At 33.9% G+C, this 25,437-nt stretch overlaps 2 protein-coding genes, 1 long non-coding RNA gene and 2 pseudogenes across 3 annotated transcripts; 2 read left to right on the top strand and 3 right to left on the bottom strand.

The window, feature by feature from the left end:
• Window positions 1–78: 78 nt before the first annotated feature.
• LOC104780565 (uncharacterized) lies at window positions 79–2,245 on the bottom strand. Its single transcript, XM_010505064.2, has 4 exons — window positions 1,975–2,245; window positions 999–1,634; window positions 822–920; window positions 79–588 (listed from the first exon to the last, which is right to left on the bottom strand). Exons 1-4 carry the CDS (start codon window positions 2,125–2,127, stop codon window positions 226–228), a joined length of 1,251 nt encoding a protein of 416 aa, XP_010503366.2. The 5' UTR covers window positions 2,128–2,245; the 3' UTR covers window positions 79–225.
• Window positions 2,246–13,000: 10,755 nt separating this feature from the next.
• Window positions 13,001–15,205, top strand: LOC104780564 (transcription factor MYB94). The gene is made up of 3 exons (XM_087511369.1): window positions 13,001–13,606; window positions 13,912–14,041; window positions 14,155–15,205. The coding sequence occupies exons 1-3, from the start codon at window positions 13,474–13,476 to the stop codon at window positions 14,894–14,896; spliced, it is 1,005 nt and encodes a 334-aa protein (XP_087367495.1). The 5' UTR covers window positions 13,001–13,473; the 3' UTR covers window positions 14,897–15,205.
• A 1,403-nt stretch (window positions 15,206–16,608) lies between these two features.
• LOC104780563 (guanylate kinase 3, chloroplastic pseudogene) lies at window positions 16,609–17,671 on the top strand (annotated as a pseudogene).
• A 1,013-nt stretch (window positions 17,672–18,684) lies between these two features.
• LOC147945966 (uncharacterized) lies at window positions 18,685–19,754 on the bottom strand. Its single transcript, XR_015597426.1, has 2 exons — window positions 19,278–19,754; window positions 18,685–19,032 (listed from the first exon to the last, which is right to left on the bottom strand). It is a non-coding gene; the product is annotated as an uncharacterized LOC147945966 (long non-coding RNA).
• Window positions 19,755–21,688: 1,934 nt separating this feature from the next.
• Window positions 21,689–25,161, bottom strand: LOC147945965 (uncharacterized; annotated as a pseudogene).
• Window positions 25,162–25,437: the final 276 nt, after the last annotated feature.

The raw sequence follows: 25,437 nt of genomic DNA, 5'->3' as shown, positions 1-25,437 counted from the left end.
ACCCAATTACATCGCGCCACGTATGCACATGAGAAACCCAAACTTCGCAACACGTGATTCCTTTACCGACGGCGCGTATCACACACAACAATCTTTTTTTTTATCCGACGTGGATGGAGAAAAAACTGTTTGACCTTTTTTGAACCGAACATAAGTCTCCGGTTCGGTTCACCTTTCAAATACAAGAAAAAAGTAATGTTTTTGGTTACTGAAAATTAAAAATTCTCACTCGTAATCTAAGCAACATTCACCACCATCTTCTACATGAAGCCCATCGTTTCCTGATGGCCATGATGATTTAGCGTCCGATTTCGGTTCGGCTTGTAAGTACTTGAGTTCACTTCTGTCATGTTGTACCCTTCCTGTGATCTCTAGACACAACCCGTTTCGGTTTTTCTTGCTGTCTCTCTTGGAAGAGCTGTTGCTGCTGCTGTTTGGCTTCTTCTCGGTTGGTCCCGGCTCTAAGAAGATTGGAATGAGTTTTGCGGTTGGGTTCGGTTTTATTCTGTTCACGTTTTTAGTCTCGGGTGGTCCTAGAATCCTGTTGCCTGATTCTAGTTCTGAGATATCATCTTCATTTAACAGGACCTGTATTGTGTCAAATTCATGAATCATCAGTACTTCGAGTGAATAAGAAAATTCGATATGAATCTAGCAAATCAAACATGCCCTATTGCAGATAAAATGTAGGTAAAAACATCGAAGAAATGGATAGTAACATTGCCGAGAGACTTAGACACAGGAAATTCTAGCTGCTAGGCATTCTATGACTTATCTTTATGTTTCGAACGTGTTGGGAACAGGTAGCTTTTGAGAGTTACCTTACGGCCGACTAGATCAAAGGTCATAACCACTTTGCTCTTTTTGACTCGTTCAGCTTCTTCAATCTCCTCTCGTTTCTTCCTTACTAGCTCTTTTTCCTGAGAACAGAACCCAAAATATTAACTCAACGGCGAAACAAACACCAAATTTTGTCTACCAATGGAGACTATATATACCTCTGCAGAGAGCCAACTACTACTCTCACTTTCATAGTAATCACTCTGATCATCAATAACCGTTGTACGTGCAGCCGAATTTCTATCATACTCCACAAGCCTTTTCGCATATGCTTCAGCTGCCACATCAGCATCAGATACTGGGGTATACCCTTCCTCTAGCCCAGCATATGAACTTCCTTCTTTCAACACAAGTGCTCCACAGAAACTGCAAGGCCCTTCTCCTTCTTGTTGACAAACTATTTTCCCACACGACAAACAGTTGCTCACTAATTTGTGTCTACGTGCTTGGCATGCACAAGGTTTCCCTTGCTGAAACACTATTGATCCTTTAGCTGCCTCTGCTAGAGAAATCACTTTTCCGCCTTTTTTCTTCTTAGGATTGACTTGCTGCTGGGGAGGAGCTGTTACCTTCCCATTTCCAGCTTGCTGACTAGATGAAGATGTTTTCTCTTTCGGTGTTTTAAATGGTTTCTTGATTCCACTAGAAGCACCGTTATCCACTTTAGGCTTAACATACATCTGCAGTTCTGGACCTGAACTACTACTACCTGCAACATGGCTGGTTGGATCTTTGTATCCTCTTCGCTGTAGATACTCTGCAATGATGCTTTTGCCTTCTTTTCCGATAATATTCTAGATCAAACCATCAATAAAAATCAATCAGAAGTTTCAAGTTAATCCATTTGAAAGTAACTTGGTGACATTGACTCTGAATAGATCCTTCAAGTGACTCTCTGATTCAAGAACTATTGTTATTCTCTGATTCGTACTAAGTAATTAAACAACCTATACATAAAAAAAATGAGCTCTACAACAGTTTCAGAGAGCTTGATTCTAGAAACCTCAGAACTCAATTGGAATCAATTCAAACCTAAATCAGTATCCGCTTCTCCATCGCTACAAAACCAAAGAATCTAAATCATCCAATCTAAGTAACACAAGCATCAGGAGAGTAAAGAGAGAAAGCTTTTACGTCGAGATACTCCTTGGCATCGACAGGCTGAGCGAGATCGCAATAGGAGACTAAACCGGAGATTACATCCCGATCGAAATTCAAACCGGTTTCTGGTCTCCCGCAGAGATCAATTAACGCTTCCTCTAGCCACTGCCCAACCGCCGTTCCCATTATCTCCTCCGTTTCTCTCCGTCGCCTTTAGCCTCTTCGAAACCCCGACAAGGAAGAAGAATCGCTCCTCGCTCTCTAATCGAAATTACATTTTTTATTTCCTTAACAGGCTCGGCCCAATCATAACGGGCCTATATCTGGTGCTATGTTTGAACTTCGAACGTAACCCAAATATGTTAAACCCGGTTTAATAGACACAACCAAAGCTTCGTAATTTAGAGGTTTGTAGTAGTAATTGTTGAATCATGTGTGAATTGATTGAATTGTATGCATGTGTGAATTGCACACGACAAAAGAAATAAATAATACATACTATACGATAAGAATACGATGATATATAATCTTGTAAGCAATTTTTCTATAGTTTATTTTATGTAATTGATTGGATTCAAAAAGTTAATAAAGCAAGTTATAATACAAATTTGACGTACCAATGAACCATCATCTTTTATGAAGGGGGTGGGTAAAGAAATAAATAAGGAAACAATAAGTTATGTGTATGTATAAGCCATGGTCCAAGGTCCCAATACGATTTGATTAGTGGAACATCTCGTGCCCCCACTTCGCATTGCCTGTATCCGACAATCCTCATTTAGGAAACCCCAACACATTTCTCGAAACTATTTTTTACTTTTACTTAATAAATTCAAACAAATATATTAGTTATATATCTTTGCAGTTTTTCTTTTTCTTTTTTAAGATAAGTTATGTAAATCGTTTTATGTTTTATTTTTTAAGATACCAATACAGAGTAGCGCTATATATGATTCAATTCCTTGAACTGATTTATAATTGATAAATGTTTAAATCGTAGGAATAAGCCATATATCAACTCTTAGATGCCATATCATGATTAAACACAATGTGAAACAAATCCAAATGGTAATTGACTTTACAGATATATTATATATACTTTTTAACCAAAAAAAAAAAAAAAAAAAATTAGACTTATACAGATCTCGAACTCATGATAAAAGTAGTTAAACCGTCTTGGATCATGTCACGTTAAAGAACTATTTGAAGTACCAATACCATGGTCCTAGATAATAATATGAATGAATAAAATGACCAATAATTTGCAATTTCACAGCTAACATATGAGCATATTTTAATAAATGAATCGAAATATGCAAACTAGTAGTATCAACAACAACAACAACAACAACAATAACACAACCCATGTATTTGCAAAAATTCCAAATCTTGCTATTGAAAGATCGAGATCTTGTTGTAATCTTGTTTCTCCCGTCGACACGTTTGAACGATCAGAGGCGTAAGTATAGAATCGTCCAAGTGATCACATAACGACACGTAGCAACTGAAAACGGGGACCATGTACGAGCTACACGATAAAATATTGCTTTTTGGAGTGGTTCCCACAAACATACCCACCAAAAGAAAGCTAAGTGTGGCTTGCTTGCTTTGATATTCGGTGCCAATGTGTCTTGTCCTAGATCGTCGCTTTCTATATCCGGACAGAGTTTAGGTGGTTGCATCGTGGCCGTACACGCCTCTATGCATCACACACCCAAGCATTTTGTGGTAATTGTTTATTTTGTTGTCATATGTTGGCAACAATTATCATACATAGTTCAAGAGCTACTATAATGGAGCTGATTGTCAATATTTTATTGTATGTCAGATGTGCCGAGTATACATTTTATTAGAATGTAAATATATATATATATGAAGATGGTTCGCTTTTATAAGCATCTAGAGACCAAATATGATTTAATCATAATTAGTTATTGAACGTAATACATATAATCCATGGGAGTGCGCGTATGTAGTCGGTACACATTCGCATGCTGAAACGACATTTGAAATACAATAATACGTATATAATATATATATATATATATATATAATGTGAAAACTAAGAAAAAACCACGAAAGAGAACTAAGCAAAAATACCAAAAGATTAATAAAAAGGAATTAGTATGAACTCGACGAAATAATTGAAGTCTGGTCTATTCGACCCATATAGTGACCCGAAAAAAATAGAATTTTGATGTGAGTGCTGTCTTTGTTTTGTGCCACAAAACTTGAAAATTCAACTTCATACGCATTTATATGAAGACGACAACAAAAAATAAGACTAATATTCCTGGAAAAAAAAAGAACAAAAATATTTGATTGGTTAATCTATAGAAGTTACAAATCCAAATCATATACCGACAGTGATTAGACGCTAACGCAACAAATAAACTTTTTTATTGTTGATATTTTCCCCACAGTTTTAGCAACATTCTAATTTTGGAGGTAACTCGACCGATATGGTTTTTGGTGTCATGACCGTACTTCCTCAAGAAATATATTGTTTGGACTAAGATAAAAATCAACAATAACCAATCATTAGTAACAAATTTAGTTGGTTAAAGAGTCTTTAGATCCAAAGGTCGAAAATTCAAGTTACGTACGCTTAGAAGGAAAGCATTTCCATGTTCACAAGACCGCCTTGGTTAGGCAAAATAATTTCAAGGCATACCCATAACTTTATATATATTGTAAGTACATGTCCATATATCTTTTAGTACTGAGACAATTAACGTAATATTTTTCACTTTGGGTCAATTCGTTTGTGAGATCATTTCAAACTGAGAACTAACTAAAACAAAAAATTTAAACAAGAAAACTAGAAACTAGGCTAACAAAAAAAATTCACCCTTCTTAGATTAATCTACTCATGCTAGCACTTCTCTCTATCCCAATTTATTCAGTTAGTTCTTCTTCATCTTGCAATAATAGCAGGTTTTACTTTTTTGTTCTAAGGCTTTATTGATAGACGTAAGTGAAAATTTAAATATAGCGCGTTGCCAACGGATTGAGTAAGTCAATAACTCTACTCAAAATTAAATGAATGAAGAAGAGTTTAGACTTTAGACTATCGATAAAATGCGTTAGTTTTTATTTTTATTTTTATTACTGTAAGTTATATTCTTAACATGTAAAGTCAAAAGAAAAATTTCATTAGCAAGTGGCTAGCAGAAACAGCTCACAAGATTTCGGAAGAAAGTACTGTATTTGCTAAATCTCCAATCACAATGTTTACTAGGTTTTACATATTTGTAATTCGGAATAAAAAATATATAATTATAATTAACTATGCTAATAATTCGTCCATAGCATGTATATAAATTATTAACTAGCTTAGGCATCTAATGAGATCAAATTTGAATATCCTAAATATCTTGCTTTTAATGATTTTGACTTAAAACAACCTCAAAACAATAGAGTGATAGCAAGTTGGATTGGACAAATACTTATATCTAAAAGGTTCCTTAAAATTTGAAGATTATCTCAATTGATTTTGACAACATGGACTATTATATGATTGCTCGCGATCATGGGTTTAGAGATATAACCGACCGGATTCAAAGTTTCATTGTAACAAATATATACATAATATTAATTAGTATATGATATCGTTGAGGAAAAATAAATATTCATATGATACCGTACCGTTTATAGATTGAATGTATAAGATTTTGACCGCCAATTCACATGACCTTAATCAAGTATATGCCACTTTTGATTTAAATTATACTAGATTATGATCCGTGCTAGAGCACGGATTGAAATTTATTTTATTTATATTATAATTTTAGAATAAAATTTAATTGATATGATTGTTTTTTAAAGTTTTTTTGATAAAACATTATGCAATAAACTCATATGCTAAATATGATGGCTTGAAAAAAACATCTATTTTGTAAGTTTTATATTGTTAATTTTGTAATTTTATGTATGAGAAATGGTTATGTTTGTTGTTTGTTTTTATTTTAATTTTTAAACATGTTTGGTAAAAGTTTTTTAATATGACCCGTGTTTAGGTAAGATTTTATTTTTAACTGCACAATAAGATCTTGGAAATCACGATTAAGTGTGATAAATTGCCAAGATTTTTAATCTTTTTTACGCCTAAGAGTATATTTTTATGCCTAACAATATATATTTTGTAACAATACATGAAATACTAAAGATTTTGTTTAGAAAATTGTATAAATCATTGGAATATTCTTTTTAAGAAGATTTTTTGGGATATTCTTAAGTGTATTCATATAGCCCACATATTGACTAATTAATATATAACGTTGTTTTGTAACCAACCTATATTTAATCTATACCCTATTTTGTAACTAACTTATAAAATTATATAGTCTACCAAAAAATATCGCAGATACATTACATAACCTTGTAAATTCTAGTTGATACTACAATCTACCTTGCATGCTAAAACTATATTTTCTACCAGAATCAGTTTTTTTTTTTTTTGTTATAAACTGTTTTGTTAGAATTTTGTTTTTGATTTATAGTTCCGACCAATAATATATATATATATATATATATATATATATATATATATATATATATATTATATTACCAATTTTTGTCGCGACATCATCTCTAGTATCGATAATTGTCAAAACTCTACCCAAATTGCCGCAGAAGATTTTACCAAGGAACCTTAGGTTATGTTCCGTGACAATTACATCAGCTTGGATTACACAAAACCCTATGCTTAATTATATATACTTTTTTTTAATTTTATTTTTATCATTCTATCATGCACATCATTTAATGGTAAGTCCAATTTCTCTTACTCTATTATTTTACTGCAGCTTGTATTATTTCTGCGCAATTTGACACGTGTCTCTCATTCCCATTTAACCGTTTGTGGGGGTAAAATATTAACCCTAGGTTTAACCTACCAAATATTTTAATTAGATAGTGTATAAATTAAGATATGAACCAAAAGCACGTCGAGATCCAAAAGACGACCAGAATCGTTGACTTATACTCTAGAAACTGTAGGAAACATCGTAGAACTTTCAATTTTGATGGAGAGAAACAAACGAAACCCTAGCTAGGTAGGCCTCGAAGATGCACAACTTAATAATATTATATCAATACTACTAAACCAAGTCAAAATAATAATTTGTGATAGATGACAAAAACAAAACTATTTGTAAAAATGGACCATCAAACTAAAATAGTATATAGAGATTGAAAAACTGTAAGTATTATACATTTTTTTCTTTACTAACATAGACTCCATTTGTTTCATAACAAATTTATGCATGGTTTTGTAACTTTCTTTTAATTGTTTTAAAGATTTTGAAAATGATTATCTTTTTCCAAAGTGTGCTTCTAACTAAATTTTTGAGTTTATACCATTACAATTTAATTAATTAGTAGTATATATATCTTGAATAGTCATATTAACTACATGTTTTCCAAAAAAAAAAGGTCATATTAACTACATTAAAACCTCTGTAAATTAAGAAAAATAACAAAATAATAAAATTATCTAGTCATAAGTCGGACATGTGTAAATTTGATAAGACAATAAGAGAAAAGTTAATTTGGAATACATATATACATAGCTTCATTACTATTATAAATTAATAATTATATATATATATATACATGTAAGTTAAGTTGATATATTAATGTATGGTTATATATATTTTTTTAAAAATTGAATTTTCTCATAGAGCTCATCACTATAAAACAAACAAGATTTTCAAAAATACCCCTTTTTTTATGTCACTTTTCAAAAATATCCTTTTATGGTGTCTATTTTCAAAAATACCCTTTTTAATATATAAATATAATAAATTTCAAACCCTAAACTCCAAATACTAAATCCTACCTTCTAAAAACTATATCCTAAATATAAAATAGAGAACCCAAACTTTTAAAAAAAATTCTAAAAATTAATTTAACATATTGTAATTGTGTAAAAGAGGGTAAAAAAAGAAAATGTTCAAAAAGAGGTATTTTTGAAAATGAATATCTCAAAAAGGACATTTCTAACAAATTCTCGTAAAACAATTATTATATTATATTTTTAAACTATATGTTGTAGTATACTCTATAACATGTTATAAAATTAGCAATTTATTTTTTTAAGTTTCAATTTATAAATATACATCATTTTCATTTTTTTATAGGAAAAAGGAGACAAAGGTCTCCTAGAACTTATAAAAAAGAATAAAAAAAAATAAAAAATTACAATCGAACACTGCATGGTCGCGTGGATACGCAGACCGAGCCTCATCTGCGTAGCTTAACAAAAAGAGAATCCGGGCAAACATCTAAGTATTGAAAACCTAATGAGAAATATGACTATCATCTAAGTACATCATTTTCGTTTTGAAATTCTTATAGGTTATTAAAATATGATTAAAGTTATTAATCATAAATTTGAATTTATGTATATTATGTGTATTGAGTTTAATTTATAGTATTTGTAATTTATCGTCAAAAATATTTTTCTAGATATTAAAATTTCAATTCTAAGACTATAAAACTATTTATAGAATTTGTTATAAATACCCTTTTGGAGATAACTCTTTTCAAAAATACATTTTTTTTTTTTTGAACATTTTCATTTTTACTCTCTTTTACACAATTTGACTATGTTGAATTAATTATTAGAATTTTTTTTTTTTTAGGTTTGAGTTCTCTATTTTATATTTAGGGTATAGTTTTTAGGAGGTAGAGTTTAGTATTTAGGTTTTATGGTTAAAATTTAATTATTTTATATATTAAAAAGTGGTATTTTTGAAAATAAATACCATAAAAAGGTATTTTTGAAAAGTGACATAGAAAAATTGATATTTTTGAAAATCACCCTAAAATTTATAACATCCAAAAGATTGATACTATTTTTATAAAATTGTCAGAATTTTAACAATTAGAAAAAGAATAAAATAATAATTTAAATTATAGATAAATTAATATCACAACAAATAAATAAAATATTATGATTATAATATTATTATTATTAATTTATAGAGATTTTATTGTAGGCTATTATCGAAGTATCTGTCAATGTATTCGAAAATCACAAATTTTCACTGAAGTATATAGAAAGAATGTTGTCTTATGGAGAACAAGTAAGATCTGCATCCATAACAACAGTTGAAAAGTTAAATTTTGAGATTTATTGGATAATCTAATAGGTTACATGATTGATAAATATCAGTTGATATGGGTAAATTATTAGAAGCGTCTGGATCTCAGGAATTATGGATCTCAACTCTGGTTCTCTTAGTTAAACAACAAATAAAACCTTAAGATGATAAAGGGTTGTTTTACCGATTGTTTTTGATGCTCAAATTGGCTATTGAACCTAATTAACGTCAAAAGAGGTATCAGTGGTGTTATGATGCAGTAAACACACCAATAGAAGTTCAGAATCATATAAGATATTTACATATAGATTGGCCAGACAACAGATTTACAATATAATTTTCTTTGATACACATATATATATATATATATATATATGTGCACATTATGCTATGCATGCACTGATAATGTCATAATGAGTCGATGGTATCACAAACTAAAAGCATGATCTCAATGACCAGACACGAACATGTTTTTTGTTCAGTCTAATAAACGATACCAACAACGTAAATATATTTTTATCAAAAAAAAAAAGTTAATATATTTATTTTGAAATATACACATTAAAAAAAAAAATACACATTTTCGATTTCTGATATACGGAGTACTACAATACAACTAAAGATTTGTAGTATTAAAAAAATAAGAATATTTATAGGTATCTATGTCACAATTTAGTCAAAGTAAACTTAATACCATCGTCCTCGAGATATGGGTTACGTATACAGAAAAAGACGTGGCGTATGGGGTTTCAACCTATTTTGTTCAATGATGTTTCTACGGCCCGTTGAATTTGTATTTCGTTACTTGATTTTCTTTTAAAACACTTCATATTTTGTAATATTAAGATAAGTATAATAATATTTCTTATCCAATTTAAAAGCTCAATACACAATGACGACGCGCTTTGCAACATTCCTCTCGTTTCTAGTAATTATTTTTTGATTTCCTCTAAGTGATTTTTAAACCGATCCTTAGTGTAAACAAACAAATCCCCCAATGACTTTATAACCTGAATATAACCAACAGGTTCAGCATCACCAAAAGATCGATACGTGTGGACAATTTCCTTACTGGGAATGTGGGGATATGTGTTACAATTATGTTTTATCAACGGTTCAAATTCAATATCTACAAAAGCTCACCACTAATGAACATTTTTACATGTTCGACTAAATTTTCATCAATTCAAGTTTAGCTACTTTTTTTGGTATATTAAATTTTGCTAGTTATTTATACGGTGTCTTTTGATGTCCATATTTGATTAATAGTAAGGGTACTATATTCCGGTTCATGGTAGTCAATTTTACTATAAAACTATATTAGTACTAAAGCACGAGTTGAAATTCATTTTATTTATATTGTAATTTTTATATAAAATATAATTTATGTGATTGTTTTTAAAAGTTTTTTTGGATAAAACATTATGCAATAAAATCATATGCTAAATATGATGACTTGAAAAAAGACACATATTTTGTAAGTTTTATATTGTTAATGATTTTAGATAAATACCCGTGCTATAACACTGGACAATTTTATTTTATACAAAATTTTGTATATTCTATATTTTAAAATAAAATTTTAATATGTTGTATTAGGTTATATATGTGAAGTTATTTCAACAATGTATATTCTATATCATGACTTGAATGTCATTATAAGATATAATTTTGTAAATTTGAATTTAAATATTCAACTTTTGACCCGTTACTCAGTAAATTTTTTAATTCAATATATATTATTTCTAAACAATAATATTACAAAAGCTTGAATATTTTATAGATTGAACAATTTATATTTGTTTTTAAAAATTTAACTTATGGTATATCCAGAAATAAAACTATTTTTTAATTATAATAAATAATTTGATAATTTATTTGTTTCACAAAATAGACTCATATATAAAAATGGAAGGTGAAGTATAATGATAATTAACAAATTAATATGTTAAGTTAGATATCAAAAGATTTTATTTGATGAACAATTTAATAAATGAAATTAATATGGTAAGTTAGATGATATGATTCTTTAGAATATTCTCTTTAAATTTTTTGGTATAACCTATTTGTAACCGCCCTAGCCGCTCGAGTTCTCTCTAGCACGACCTTCAAGACATCTACTTTCGGCGGCGTCGACTTCGATCGGCGCCGATGGGAGACTGCATCTCTGTCCTCTTGTCCTCTATTGCTACCTAAGCCTGCTTTCTACCTGTTTCTACGGCGAATCCACCGGAGGTTCACCGAAGTTCGAATCAGTTAATCCAGCCATGCGTCAGCTTCATCCTTTCCCTCCCCCTCCGTCTCATTCGGTGGGTTTTCTCGGCGAGTCGATTCTCGCGAGTTTCCAGCCATTCACTGCCAAATCTGAGATCCCAGAACTTACTGCTAGCTTCTTGTCTCGTCTCTTTCACCGACTCCCTTTGAAGTCAAGCCTAACAACTCTCTGCTCCTTGGATCTAGAATCCCCCACCAAGTGTTTTACTTGGCTGCGTTTGGACATGAGCTCTGTTTTGACGCCGGAGTTGTGCAAGATATCGACGACGAATCATTACCCAAACCTTGTCCTTAAAAGACCTAGGTTTATTCAAAATCCTTCTTTGTCTAGCCATAGCATATCTCTGTGTCGATCCATGGTATCAATTGTCCGAAGACTGCAATTTGAACCTAATCGTCCATTGTTGCTCTGTTATTACAAAGTGTGTTTGCGAACCCTGTCATTAGAATCATCTAGGACCATTATCTATGATAGTCAAATGATGAAGAGAGCCAGAATTATGACCCCGATCCTATGTATCGAAGGTTACCAGACCCTCTTTGATATATCCTCTATGATTTACCTATTTCCTGAATCCTCTCAAGCGATAGTGTTATGCCCTGAAACCGGAAGAAGTAGGAAGCTCGGCATTATGACCTCCTCCCTTTGGAGTGGAGGTTACCGAAGCCTTCCTAACCTTCTCATAACCTCTTCCTTGTGTTCCGAGCTTTGTCAAGTGCAAATCAAAAAAGTTAGGAAGATGGTTCTCCCTTGCATAAGCATGAAGATTATCGGCATTATGACCCCAGCCCCATGGAATGGTGGTTACCGAAATCTCTTCAAACAAGCTTCATCCGACCCTCAACCTCCAATCACCCTCCTCGTCGCCTTTGAGCAGATCAATCCACCTTGTCTCACGGTTTCGGAAACCCTCTCAACGTCCCACTATCAACTGATACGGACTATCTCCCATGTTCCTGCTTTGATCTTGAATATGGCATCAACTCCCCTTGGATTTGCTTGTGGTTTGGAGCTTTATTGCCCAAATCTCCAACATCTCTTGGATATGGTGTTGATTTATCTATCTTTTATTTTGCTTCTTGTTGTTTTATCAAGCTCTGCTTTCAAAAAACTCTTAACCTTTGTATCCCTGTATATTGTTGTTTTAATGAATACAAGACCTATTTGTTCAAAAAAAAAAAAAAAAAAATCTATTTGTAACCAATTAATCTATTATTAATGTATAACCTGTTTGTAACCAACTTATTAAAATTATATAGTCTACAAAAGAATGTTGTAGAGAATTATATTGGGGATATATTTAAGCTTGTCTAGTAATTTTGTGGAGGAATGACATTATAATCATCGCACACACAAGTATATAATGAGCATGCAAGTAGAAATACAATTTACAGATTCACATGAAAGACTACTTTTTGCCTGTTTTATTTTTATATATGTTTTCCTAATGGGTAATTAGAAGGTTTTAGTTACATCAATAGAAGTTATATACTTAAATTATACTATACAATTCACTCTCATTGTGGATCGCTTTATACGGTCAAATTAAAGTCTTTAAAGTCTAAACCCAATCAGATTAAATACCTAAAAAATAATACAATTGTTCTCATGCATGTGGAGACAAAATTAGGGGTTACTTTGCGATAATATGAAAGGACTAGCTACAAAGAAAGCTGAAGGCTAATATTAGAGAGAGAAAGCATGGAGTAATGGTGGGGAGAGAGAGAGAGAGAGGAGGCTGACTTTGGAGAGCAGGAGAGTAAATGCCTTTGGCTGTCCATGTTGACTCTTTGAAAGCAAAACCCCACTCTTTATTATTGTTACTTTAAACTCTATTATTATTGCTACAATTCACTCATCAGCTTAAGTGCTTAACTCTCTCTATAAATATAGGCAAGCTCTCTCTCAACATCTTCAGACAAAACCAACCACACCACTTGTACCCCTTTGTCTTATTACTCTTCAACCCTATCATTTCCCAAGCCCTCAAGCAAAAGTAAAAAGCTTCAAAAGATTAACCTTTTCTTTGTCTATATATACATCTGATCATCATCAAAGCCCTTCTCTCTACTCATACCACAAACCGTTCCATTCTTGCCATAATCACCGGGTGATATACACACATATATATACATAGAGGAGACTGAGATGGGAAGACCACCATGCTGTGATAAGATTGGAGTGAAGAAAGGGCCATGGACACCAGAGGAAGATATCATCTTGGTTTCTTACATCCAAGATCATGGTCCTGGAAACTGGAGATCTGTGCCTACTCACACAGGTATCTTCTTCTAGCTTGATCTTTTATATGATTTTTGTTTTTGACGAAAATAATATTTTAATTTCAGTTGTTAACCCCTATACTCTTCAGAAGTAGCCTTTAATGTTTTTTTTGTTTTTTTTTTCTTGGGTTTGTGATTCTTTTGGTCTGGTTTCAATTTGGTTGGTATGATCATTTAATGAAAAGCAAAAATTGTAATAATATCCGATTTATTTCACCTGCTTTTTTGTCCACATATCACAAACTAAATTACTCTTATTAATGTTTTAATTATTATTTTTTTTTTTATTGTTGTGGTGATTTAGGTTTGAGGAGATGTAGCAAAAGCTGTAGATTGAGGTGGACTAATTATCTTCGGCCTGGTATTAAACGTGGAAATTTCACTCAGCATGAAGAGAAGATGATTCTCCATCTTCAGGCTCTTTTGGGCAACAGGTAAATTCATACATATTCACATGCACATGATCTATATATGCGAAACTTCTTTTGGTATGTATAGAGATAAGGTTTTGAACTTTAAATAACTTGGGGACCAAATAATTATGAAGGTGGGCAGCTATAGCATCATACCTTCCAGAAAGGACAGACAATGATATAAAGAACTATTGGAACACTCATTTGAAGAAAAAGCTCAAGAAGATGAATGATTCTTGTGATAGTACTATCAATAATGGTGTTGATAGTAAAGACTTCTCTTCACCAAACAAAAACACTACTTCACATCAAAGCAACAGCTCTAGCAAAGGTCAATGGGAGAGAAGGCTTCAGACAGATATCAACATGGCTAAACAAGCTCTTTGTGATGCCTTGTCTCTTGACAAACCACAAAACCCTACTAATTTCTCTCTAACCGATCTTGGTTATGGTCCATCATCTTCTTCTTCCTCTACCACCACCACCACCACCACCACCACAAGAAACACTAATCCATACCCATCTGGGGTCTATGCTTCAAGCGCTGAGAACATCGCTCGTTTGCTTCAGAACTTCATGAAAGACACACCAAAGACCTCGGTGCCCTCCCCAGTTGCAGCCACCGGGATGGCTATTACCACGGCAGCTTCTAGCCCTAGCACAACCGAAGGAGATGGAGAAGGGGTTGACCATTCTTTATTCAGCTTCAACTCCATGGATGAAGCTGAAGAGAAGCCTAAACTATTAGACCATGATATTAATGGTCTAATTACACAAGGCTCTCTTTCTTTGTTCGAGAAATGGCTCTTTGATGAACAAAGCCACGATTTGATCATTAATAACATGTCACTAGAGGGTCAAGAAGTGCTGTTCTAGTCTTCTAGAAAGAAAAAAAAGATTGACGATTTACTTAAGGAACGACGAGGCTTAGTTATAAACAAGTTGTATAATTAAGTACTCTTTAGTTTTGTTTTAATCCTTAACTATGTTTCAAATTACAGTAATTAGGGATCTTAGTCTTGATTAGTAGTAACTTTTAAGTTTTAACACGATTTCTCTACTTTTTTTGGGAGATGTTATCTTCTTTTTTTTTGTGTGCTCTTTGTCGACGTGGAGATGATATCTTCTATGTAGTAGAAACTCAAACGTGTACATCATCTTTATTAATGTAACGTTGTTTTTATATATTGTGGCTCATAATTTGGTTATACAAATTCATGCCACTTAATTGATATTGATGTGGTTAGGTTTCAGATTTTATGTTTCCATAAATTTCAATCAGTATGTAGAACACACATTTCTCCTTATTACTTATATAGAATTTACTAATTTAGATGATCTTAATCTATTTTGAATTTATTGAGTAAATTTATTTAATTTGTACGCAGATAGTTTCTTTCACTGAAACTTATAATCACAATTGTTATTTCCTGTCATATATAACTAACTTACGATCATGAATTATTTATTTTCAGAGCTTGTATATATGTTGTAGATATATGAGAAATGTGTTGTTTCAAGAAAGTTAAAGACCAAAATCTAGTTTTGTATAAAAAATGTAGTGGTTCGTAGGAAATATAAAAACTAATACTAAAAGCTACTAACAGGAGAACTACGAAAAAAAAAAGTGAATTAAATGTAGAAGAAAATGTGAGTGTTTGACTTGTGCCTCCTGTGAAGCACAACGAGCATGATCCAAGCAGAGATGCTTTTACCTTAGGCCTTAGCCACATCGCAGATTTTAATGTCACACTCTCACACCCATCTCGTTGACTTTTTTTTTGGTTTACAAATATGTAGAAGGATGAATGATATTATTTGCGATAAATCACTTGATTGGCTGAATAGTGGGGAATAAGTTAATTAACTGTTCTGATCTTTATTCAAATGTTTTCATGTTTTAATTTGTTTTGATAGTAACGAACGTTTTCGGAAACCGAACAGAATTAATCGAAATTTATTGATAACAAATGTTTTAATATAAAAGTAGAGAAAATATTAAAAATACACTAAACATCTTTAATATGAATTAAAATTAATTAATTATTTTATCTTTTTTGTTGGGATAACAATTAATTATTTCTGTGTATGTTATACACAGATATGAGACCGAATCCAAACCAAACCAACATTTTTAAGACAAACCAATTCAAAATATAATTCATTTTTTATGGACCTTATTATTTTTGCAAACCTGAAAAGATAAACCGTAACCCAAGCGGCTAAGACCCTGAACCAAAATTAACCGAAAAATCCATGCACATGCCTACCCGCATTCATGGTTGACAACTAGTTTAGTTAAACAAATTACCTAAGTACGTCCCAAGTCACGCTTTTGTGTTTGGTCGTTTTGCCAAGAAGGTGCTGATATAAGCATTGTCGTGGTCTCGTGGAGTCATTTTAAGAGAAGGTGATTAAGCTTTAACCAATGATCAAAAAAGGATGAAACTAGTAAAATAGGTCTTGTCGAATTCGTTTACCCAAGGATGCACACTTTTGACGTTTTCAACTTCAAGTATTTGTTTCGTTTTCTTTTCTTTCTACTCTACTTTTATCCAACCTCACCTTTTTTTTTGTTTTTTTTTTTGTCATCTTCTCACAAAATTCTCTCTTCTCACTATTTCATATAATAATTTTTCTATTCCAATTAGATAAAAGAAACCACCAAATCAACAACCAATTCTCTCACAAACCCTTTAATCCCCAAATGTTTCGTAAAATCTCATCTTCTCTCTTCTGTTCCACAATCTTGCCAATTTCAACCAAACCCATCTTCAAATTGCCATCTTACGATCCTCAATCTCTCCGTCGTCTCCTCTTTTCCTCCTTAAAAATGGTAGATTCACCTAACTCCCCTTCTATACCAACAGCCACCAAACCTGAATTACTTCGCTCACTCAAATTCCATATGGGTTCTTGCTTCAACAACAATCCAATAACTCCTCCACCAAACCCTTTTATCACCGGATAAGTGGAACAAGCGGAGTTGGCAAAGACGCAACCATCAACAAGCTTCGACAAGTTCGTCAAAGTCTCCATTTTGTTGTCACAGCTACGAGCCGTCCGATGAGCCAAGAGAGATCGACGGTAAAGATTACTTCTTTGACTCGAAAGATGAGTTTTTGTCAATGGTTGAGAAAGATGAGCTTCTTGAGCATGCACTCGTTTACGGAGATTACAAAGGGATACCTAAGAAGCAGATTCAAGAGTTCATGGGTTAAGAGTACGACATTGTTTCGAGAGTTGATATCCAAGGAGCGAAGACGTAGATGAAGATTCTTGGGAGCTCAGCTGTGTTTGTTTTCATTGTTGCGGAGAGTGAGCTTGCGATGGTTGAGAGGTTGGTTGATAGGAGAACAGAGAGTCATGAGGAGTTGCTTGTTATAGTGTAAGAGTTGCTACATCAAGAGAAGAGATTAGGCATATTAAAGATTTTGATTCAGTGGTTGTGAATGCCAAGTAGAATATATGTGAATGAATCCTCATTGAACTATAACAAATTATTACATCTGCAAATAGCTATCCATTTGGATAAGTTTTATAAAACTTTCATGTGTGAGTGTTTGTTTTTCTTGGATAAGTTTTATAAAACTTTCATGTGTGAGTGTTTGTTTTTCAAGTATCCGTGAATTTTGTCTAACGCAACAAGTTCTTTGTTTGTTTTTAATTTTAGAAGTTGTTTGTAACTAATATGTATGTGGTCAACTCTACGTGAACACTCACACATATTAAAATTTAAAAAACAAAAAGGTCTAAGTGAACATATTATTATGGATACAAACTATCATTAACCACTTAATTAGAACAACTATGTTCTAAGTTACAAACTATCATTATTAGCGATCTACCATCCCATGAACATGATTTAAAGGATGTTCTCTGACATTTTTATAACTTTCTATTTGTAAAAACATATTTTTTATTTCAAAAAAATTGCACTATAACCTCGATAAATAAATACGTTTCCATATGGACACTTTGTCATGGACACCAGAATTTATGGATATTACTTCTATATATAAATTTTGGTGGTATTGCTTTTGTGATTAACAAAATTATATGAATGAATATATATTAACTAACCAAATCAATTCATAAAAAATATATGAACACTTAATACTTTTTTTTTTATGAATTGCTTTATTTCGTGTTTCAATGTGTAGTCAAAGTTTTTGTTAATTAGTCTTTAAACTAGATAGCTAAGAATCTAATTTTTTTGCAACAGTTATAACTTAGAAATTTACTTGTTTGCTTTGAGAGAACGGAACATGACACAACTAAGTTGGATAGCAATCACAAGATATTATGACATGTTATGGATTGTAGCATAAAAACGCATATAACACAACTAAGTCGAATAATAATCACAAGCAGCTCAAAAGAAAACATATTAGGTTACTTAAATTGTTTGTGCTCAGAAGAGTAAGCATGTGTTCGTGTTCAACAAGAACATGTTAAGAAATTAGGGGTAATGACCACATGGTCAAAGTTTAGTGGATGGACTTAGATGGAAATCATGAATATTTACGTCATAATGTTTGGATGTGCTTCGTATCTATATGCAGTGGCTATAGGTTCCATTTTTCCATGGCCGCATGGACATATGTAAATGATGGTATAGTTTGTGAAGAGAATGAAATGTTTGGGCATGCTTTGTATGTGGATGACATTAATTCTAGTTTTTCATTGGTTCAAGGACTTGTGGATATATGTGAACGGATTGTAGAGTTAGTAAAACCAAATTAAGAAAACAAAGTAGAATTATCTTTCTATGTCTTACGGCTTCTCAAGTGTTCATTTTCAGAAGAATGGTAAGGTTATTCAATGTGGCAAGCACCACACAACCACCTATGCATCATTTCTATCTTGCTTATATAGAGATCGTTTACGGCTCTCACTTTGTTCTGTAATTCCAAAAATTCTTCCACAAACACATATTAGATGTCCACGGAGTAATGACCATATGGTCAGATTCTTGTGTCATCAACACATTTTCTTGAAGATGGAGATTTCTGCAAATTGAAAGAAAAATCAACAAATAATTAACAAATTGGAGAATAAATCAATATGGTATCAATGAAAGACTGAACAAGGGATATTCACATATAGATAAAATCGTTCTCGATGATTAAATTGAATCATAAATTGAAGCCTAAAGAGATTGCCACACAATGAAAATGGATAGTTTTCCCAAAAATAAAATACAATGAAAATCGATAATCATTAAAAAAACTCACAGTTCAGAATCCAAACTTACCATAAACAAAAGTGCAGATCTATAGAATATGAATCCAATTGCACATACACATGTGATTGTCTAATTTGTGATCGCCGCTAAATTTATCTTCTACCTGCAATTCTCAGACTCTGTGGAGACTCAATTTACCAGTAGAAGCGAGCAGACTCATTGACCCTCAAATTTCCTTACCCATCAATTATACAAAAGCTTAAGATCTTCGACACAACACGATCCATCTCAATTTGCTTTCCAACAAAGAAAAAAAAAAAAGGAAAGATGAAGAAGAGAGAGAAAGCGGCAAAGAGATAAAGGTTTTTGTTTGATGTTTTTTAATTTATTTTCTAAAGAGGTGATTAAGGGCAAAATAGTCATAAAATAATGAAAAATTGTAAAAAGTATGGAAAAGTACACATGTAGCCGAAACGTCCCACCCAAAGTGAGTGTAGATGCAATTCACTCGTAGATATTTGAGAGATTTTGTGCAAACTGTTTGACAACTTGAAATTAAAAACTAGCATGCACACATATTAAACGTAGTGTGAAGAAAGAGAGAAGACAACGTATAAAACACATGGTCATTGTCATTGACCAAAAGACACAAGTACCTCACACGTTATACGTAGTCTACTCCTCTCTTCTTCTTTTGGTGTTGGAATTTTCCATGTCCAAAATCTTGGATGGATGCTTCAATGTCTTCTCCATCAATATTGGTTTCTTTTTAACTTCTTCGACGACCCATCTTTTCCTAAATTGCTTTTCTATTTTTCCTGATGAGTGTGCATCACTCACGAGTCCCATAATAGATCTTAGAGTGGAGATCCTTGGATGATCATCACAAGCCAATATCATTTCCTTCTTCTTGTCAAGTCCTATCATAGATGACGAAGACGGTGTAAAAAAGAAAAGTCCAATGCTGCACCGCAACGCTCTAGGATCTGCTCGGGGTGGTTTTCACCCCCAAAATGAGGTCCAGCCCATGGACACCTGCAAGGCCCAAATAGCATTTTGAGAAATAGACGAGATTCTTGGAATGTGGACAAGGTTATTACAGTCATTTAAGTCGATAAATTGACACAATATTTTATAAACACGGACGTATGACATTCGCAAAAGGGAGAAGAGGAAACCGTTAAGAGGAAACGACAAAGAGTAACCGACTAACTCGTCAAATTGATAAACCGGACAAACCACTCGAGGTCGTCCAACCTTTTTAGGATTTAACTTGTTGTCATGAAAGCTCGACGAGCACATTGACAAAGGTTGAAGAGAATGTCTTGTTCTTATTAATCACAATACACAAGTATATATACATATGTGAGGAAACCTAGGTAGAAGGCCCTAGAATATATGAAATAAGGAACATTAACATATCTAGAGATATTATATCTAATATTTACATAACGCTCCCCTCAAGTTGGAGCATGAAGATCCCGAATGCCCAACTTGCCACGTAAATATGTAAATTGTGGAGATGTGGAGATCATAATGCCTTGGTAAAAATGTCTGCCAGCTGTTCTGTCGTAGTAATGTGCAAAGTAGTAAGTGAGCCATTCTGAATCTCATCTTGAATAAAATGACATTAATTTTCAATATGCTTTGTCCACTCATGGAACACCGGATTCACGGCAATATACAAAGCAACCTTATTATCACAAGCCAACCGCATAACTTGCTTGTGAAACACACCAAAACACGACAAAAGCTCACGATTCCATTTCAATTCCCGTGTAGTAAAACTCATAGCACGATACTCCGCTACTGTCGAAGTACAAGACACTACATCTTGCTTTTTCGCCTTCCATGTCACAGGAGAGTCCCCCATCATCACGATAAAACCTGATAATGACGGCTGGACACCGAACATGATGAGTAATCCGAGTCACAATAAGCTGTAATTTGCAAATCCGAGTCAGCACTGAAGAAAATACCTTGCCCAGGGCACCCTTTAAGATATCGTACTACCCGTGTTGCATCTTCCCAATGTTTAGTATGAGGTTGTTTCATGAAACGAGACAACATATTGATGACATAAGTTAGTTCCGGTCTCGTGTAAGTAAGATACACTAAGCGCCCAACCAGCCTGCGATAGTGTTGCAGATTGTCATAGAAATCCCCTGTCTCAACCGATAACTTGTGATTCTGCTCATGAGGAGTAGAAACCGGTTGACCCCCAAGCAAACCACAATCATTCACAATGTCCAAAGCGTACTTACGCTGAGATAAATAAAAACCTTTAGAAGATCGTGAAACTTCAATGCCCAAGAAATATTTGATCACTCCCAAGTCCTTCATCCGAAAACATTTTCTAAGATAACCTTTAAATTTTGCAATAGCTTGAGAGTCTTTACCACCAATCAACAAATCATCCACATAAACTAAAACATAAAGTCGCATGTCTCCACGAACCAAGCTAAAAGAGAATAATCAGCTTAATGTTGGGTAAACCCATATCCCTGAAGAGAAGCCGTGAGCTTAGCGAACCAACACCGTGAAGCTTGCTTTAAACCAAACAATGACTTCTTCAACCTACACACTTTCGTCTTGTCTTTATAAACAAAACCTGGAGGCAATTTCATATAAATTTCTTCTTCTAAATCCCCATGAAGAAATGCATTATGAACATCCATCTGATGTACTTCCCATCCTTTAACCTCATTAATTTTAAGAAACATTCTTATTGTTGTCATTTTGTCCACCGGAGCAAAAGTTTCATCAAAATCTATCCCTTCTTCCTGTTTATTTCCAAAAGAAACCAAGCGGGTCTTGTAACGTTCAATCTCCCCATTTGATTTATATTTGATTGTATACACCCAACGACAACCAATAACCTTCTTTCCCGGTGGAAGATCCGTCACATCCCATGTATGTTGATCCTCTAATGCAGTAACCTCACATGTCATAGACACAACACCAACATTTATCCTTAATGGCCTCCGCATACGATGTTGGTTCACATGCCTCCGTAATTGAAGCAAAAAACGGTCGTTGCGAAGCAAAAAATTTGACACAAGAGACATAATTTGAAATAGGGTAACAAACCGTACCTTGAGACGAAGATGGTGATGGAGAGAAATCTGATGAGAGTGGTGAGGGGGCATTAGTACAACGTGTGGTGTGCAATTCATACTCATGAAGATGACCTGGCAGCTTTCTTACTCTTTCACTACGACGCACTGGTACAGGTGCGTCATTATTAGGAATCACATGCGGCTCAAGTATTTCGGCGGGAGAAGAGGACCCATCTTTGTGAGGATTCACATTAATGTCTTCCACATCCATAGTAGTATTTTCAACAACCCGTGTCGGTGAAGCGTCACTTGTCAAAACACCACTATGTTCAGTGGTCCCCCTTACGTCTACGCCGGGTAAATCATCAAAAAATGCACCATCATCATCATACAAAAGTGACTGTGACGGAACCAACTTTAATAAATTAGATCGCGGAGAAACCATAGACTGGAATGGGAACTCAGATTCTTGAAAGACGACATCACGCGATACAAAGAATTCTTTTGCTTCCAAGTCAAACACTCGCCAACCTTTCGTCCCAAACGGATATCCCATGAACACGCACCGTCGACTTCTCTCACCAAATTTATATTTATTACGAGTAACCTTCCGAGCAAAACACAAGCTATCAAAAACTCTCAATGAAGTATAATCTGGTTTCACACCATACAACATCTCATAGGGCGTCCTTCCTTGTAGAACATTCGACGGAGTTTGATTAATCAAATGACATGCTGTAAGGACACAGTCACCCCAAAATTTAGTAATACTCGCTTGCAACATCAACGAACGAGCAACATTAAGAATATGTCTATGCTTCCTCTCAACTCTTCTATTTTGCTGAGGCGTATACACACATGATGTCTGGTGTAAAATCCCTTCAGCAGCAAAATATGACCTCATAGCCAGAAATTCTCCACCATTGTCACTACGCACAACCTTAACCTTTTTCTCAAATTGTCATTCAATCATCTTGAAAAAATTCTTTAAAAAAACAGTAACCTCACTCTTTTCACGCAACAAATAAAGCCAAACAGCATGTGAAAAATCATCAACAATTGTGAGAAAATAAGCAGCCCCGGAAGTAGATAAAACACGATAAGGACCCTACAAATCGCAGTTAATTAATTCAAAAATCCCAGCAGCTTTATTAGAACTCTCATGAAAACATTCCCGGGTTTGTTTCGCCCGTAAGAAAATATCACAAATTGTTTTGGAACTCACTTGTTTCCCAACATCTAAAATACTTGATAAATAAGAAAGAACACGACTCAAAGGGTGACCAAGACGACGATGCCATAAATCCCATGAACCCAAACTGCTCACTATCTTGTGAATCTTCGCACCAAGCACTCCTCTAAGCACGTACACACCCCCCACACTCTTCACCAGCTACCATCATCGTCCTCGTAGCACGGTCCTGAAACACACATAACTATCAGTAACCGTAAAGCTTCCTTTATGAAGTTTAAGAAATGTTGCAACAGAAATCAATGAACAAGATAACTCCTTAGTGTATAACACTCCTCGCAACCATAAATCACCACCCAAACAAAAATCCCCTTGCTTGTTTGCCACCACATGATCACCGTTAGGTAACCCGATAATACATGTACTTGTATCAACCATATTACACAACATATCGAGATTCCATGTCATGTGATGCGATGCACCTGTATCAATAATGATTTCACTGTATGTTGTATTACCATGCAATTTCTCACTTGTCACTGATTTCCAAGAAGACATCAGGCTCATGAGGGATGTCCATTGTTCGTCACTTAGCTGCTGCGACGATTGTCGATCAAAATCTTCTGTTTTGCGTGAGGAGTTTGCTTGCACCCCACCAATAAGATTGACTTGTACTCCAGCAACAACATTAACACGTCCACCAACGCCTCTACTACGTCCAAATCGTCCTGCAGTTTCCTCCACCACGACCAAATCGGCCACGTCCTCTTCCTCTTTCATTATAATCATGATCCCATTCTCCCCACCATCCTGGGAACCCATTCAACTTGAAACAATCAACTTGAGCATGACCATACTTGCCACAATGTGTGCAAGTCACATCCTTTTCACATTGTTGATACGTGGAGGAGTATCCTCTAGTACCACCGTTTACCGCAAACCCTACAGCCTCTGGAATTATCTCCTTGTTACGAGACACAGTTTGTTGTGTCTCTTCACGTATGACTCTCTGATAAACTTTAGAAAGTTTAGGAAGTGACTATAAACTAGTAATAGGAGAACGAACAATACCAAACCTCACCGCATCCAAACCATTTAAGAAGGTATTTGTTCTCTCTTTGTTGCGATCTTCTTCTAACTGAGCTGCCATCTCCCCACAACTACATGTTCTGATCGGCTTGTAAATTGCCAATTCATCCCACATATTTTTAAGCTTGCCATAATATACCATCACCGAATCTCTGTTTTGTTTGCAGTTAGCAATGTCAGCTCGTAGCTCGCTTATCTGTGGTCCATTACCAGCAGAAAATTGTAACTTCAAGTCATCCCACAAATCTTTCACTTCATCCACCATAGATATAGAAGTCTTGAGCGTAGAGTCAATAGTATTCATTATCCAAGCAATAAGCATTGAATTTACAACCTCCCATTGTTCAATTTCTTCAGCATTAACCGACTTCACAAACGTTCCATCAATAAACCCTATGTTTCTTTTTGTTCACAAGGCATTCCGCACATGCTTAGCCCATTCTTCATAGTTCTCTCCCCATAGTTGAACTGTAGTTATAAGATTTTCCGGTCCATCCCAAGGATGGAGATAAAGCGGTGACAACACTTTATTTGTTGCCTTTGATCCACTACCATCACCTTCCATGATTTGTTTCTTCTTACTCTCCTCGTCGCTCTTAATTTCTGAAGTCATCGCAGCCTTTCGCCGTTAACCCCTGTTTTTTTCTCTCGCCTCTGTTTTTTTTTAAACCCTAGCTCTGATACCACGACAAAGGTTGAAGAGAATGAGTTATTCTTATTAATCACAATACACGAGTATATATATATATACGTGAGGAAACCTAGGTAGAAGGCTCTAGAATATATGAAATAAGGAACATTAACATATCTAGAGATATAGTATCTAATATTTATATAACACTTCGTAATACACATTCTGTATTTCGGTCTTTGACCAAGCTCAGGCTCT

Source organism: Camelina sativa, chromosome 4, assembly GCF_030686135.1.
Source record: "Camelina sativa cultivar CO46 ecotype springtype chromosome 4, ASM3068613v1".
In the NCBI taxonomy this organism is placed as follows: domain Eukaryota; kingdom Viridiplantae; phylum Streptophyta; class Magnoliopsida; order Brassicales; family Brassicaceae; genus Camelina; species Camelina sativa.
The sequence above is the reverse complement of the archived record's forward strand: the minus strand, read 5'-3'. Positions and strand labels throughout refer to the sequence as shown.

Coding starts and splice junctions, on each gene's coding strand:
- LOC104780565 (XM_010505064.2), bottom strand. CDS start 2,127: ATGGGAACGGCGGTTGGGCAGTGGCTAGAGGAAGCGTTAATTGATCTC. Junction 921..998: donor GTAGTTGGCTCTCTGCAGAG/GTATATATAGTC, acceptor TTCTGTTCTCAG/GAAAAAGAGCTAGTAAGGAA. Junction 589..821: donor TTGATCTAGTCGGCCGTAAG/GTAACTCTCAAA, acceptor GACACAATACAG/GTCCTGTTAAATGAAGATGA.
- LOC104780564 (XM_087511369.1), top strand. CDS start 13,474: ATGGGAAGACCACCATGCTGTGATAAGATTGGAGTGAAGAAAGGGCCA. Junction 13,607..13,911: donor ATCTGTGCCTACTCACACAG/GTATCTTCTTCT, acceptor GTGGTGATTTAG/GTTTGAGGAGATGTAGCAAA. Junction 14,042..14,154: donor CAGGCTCTTTTGGGCAACAG/GTAAATTCATAC, acceptor ATAATTATGAAG/GTGGGCAGCTATAGCATCAT.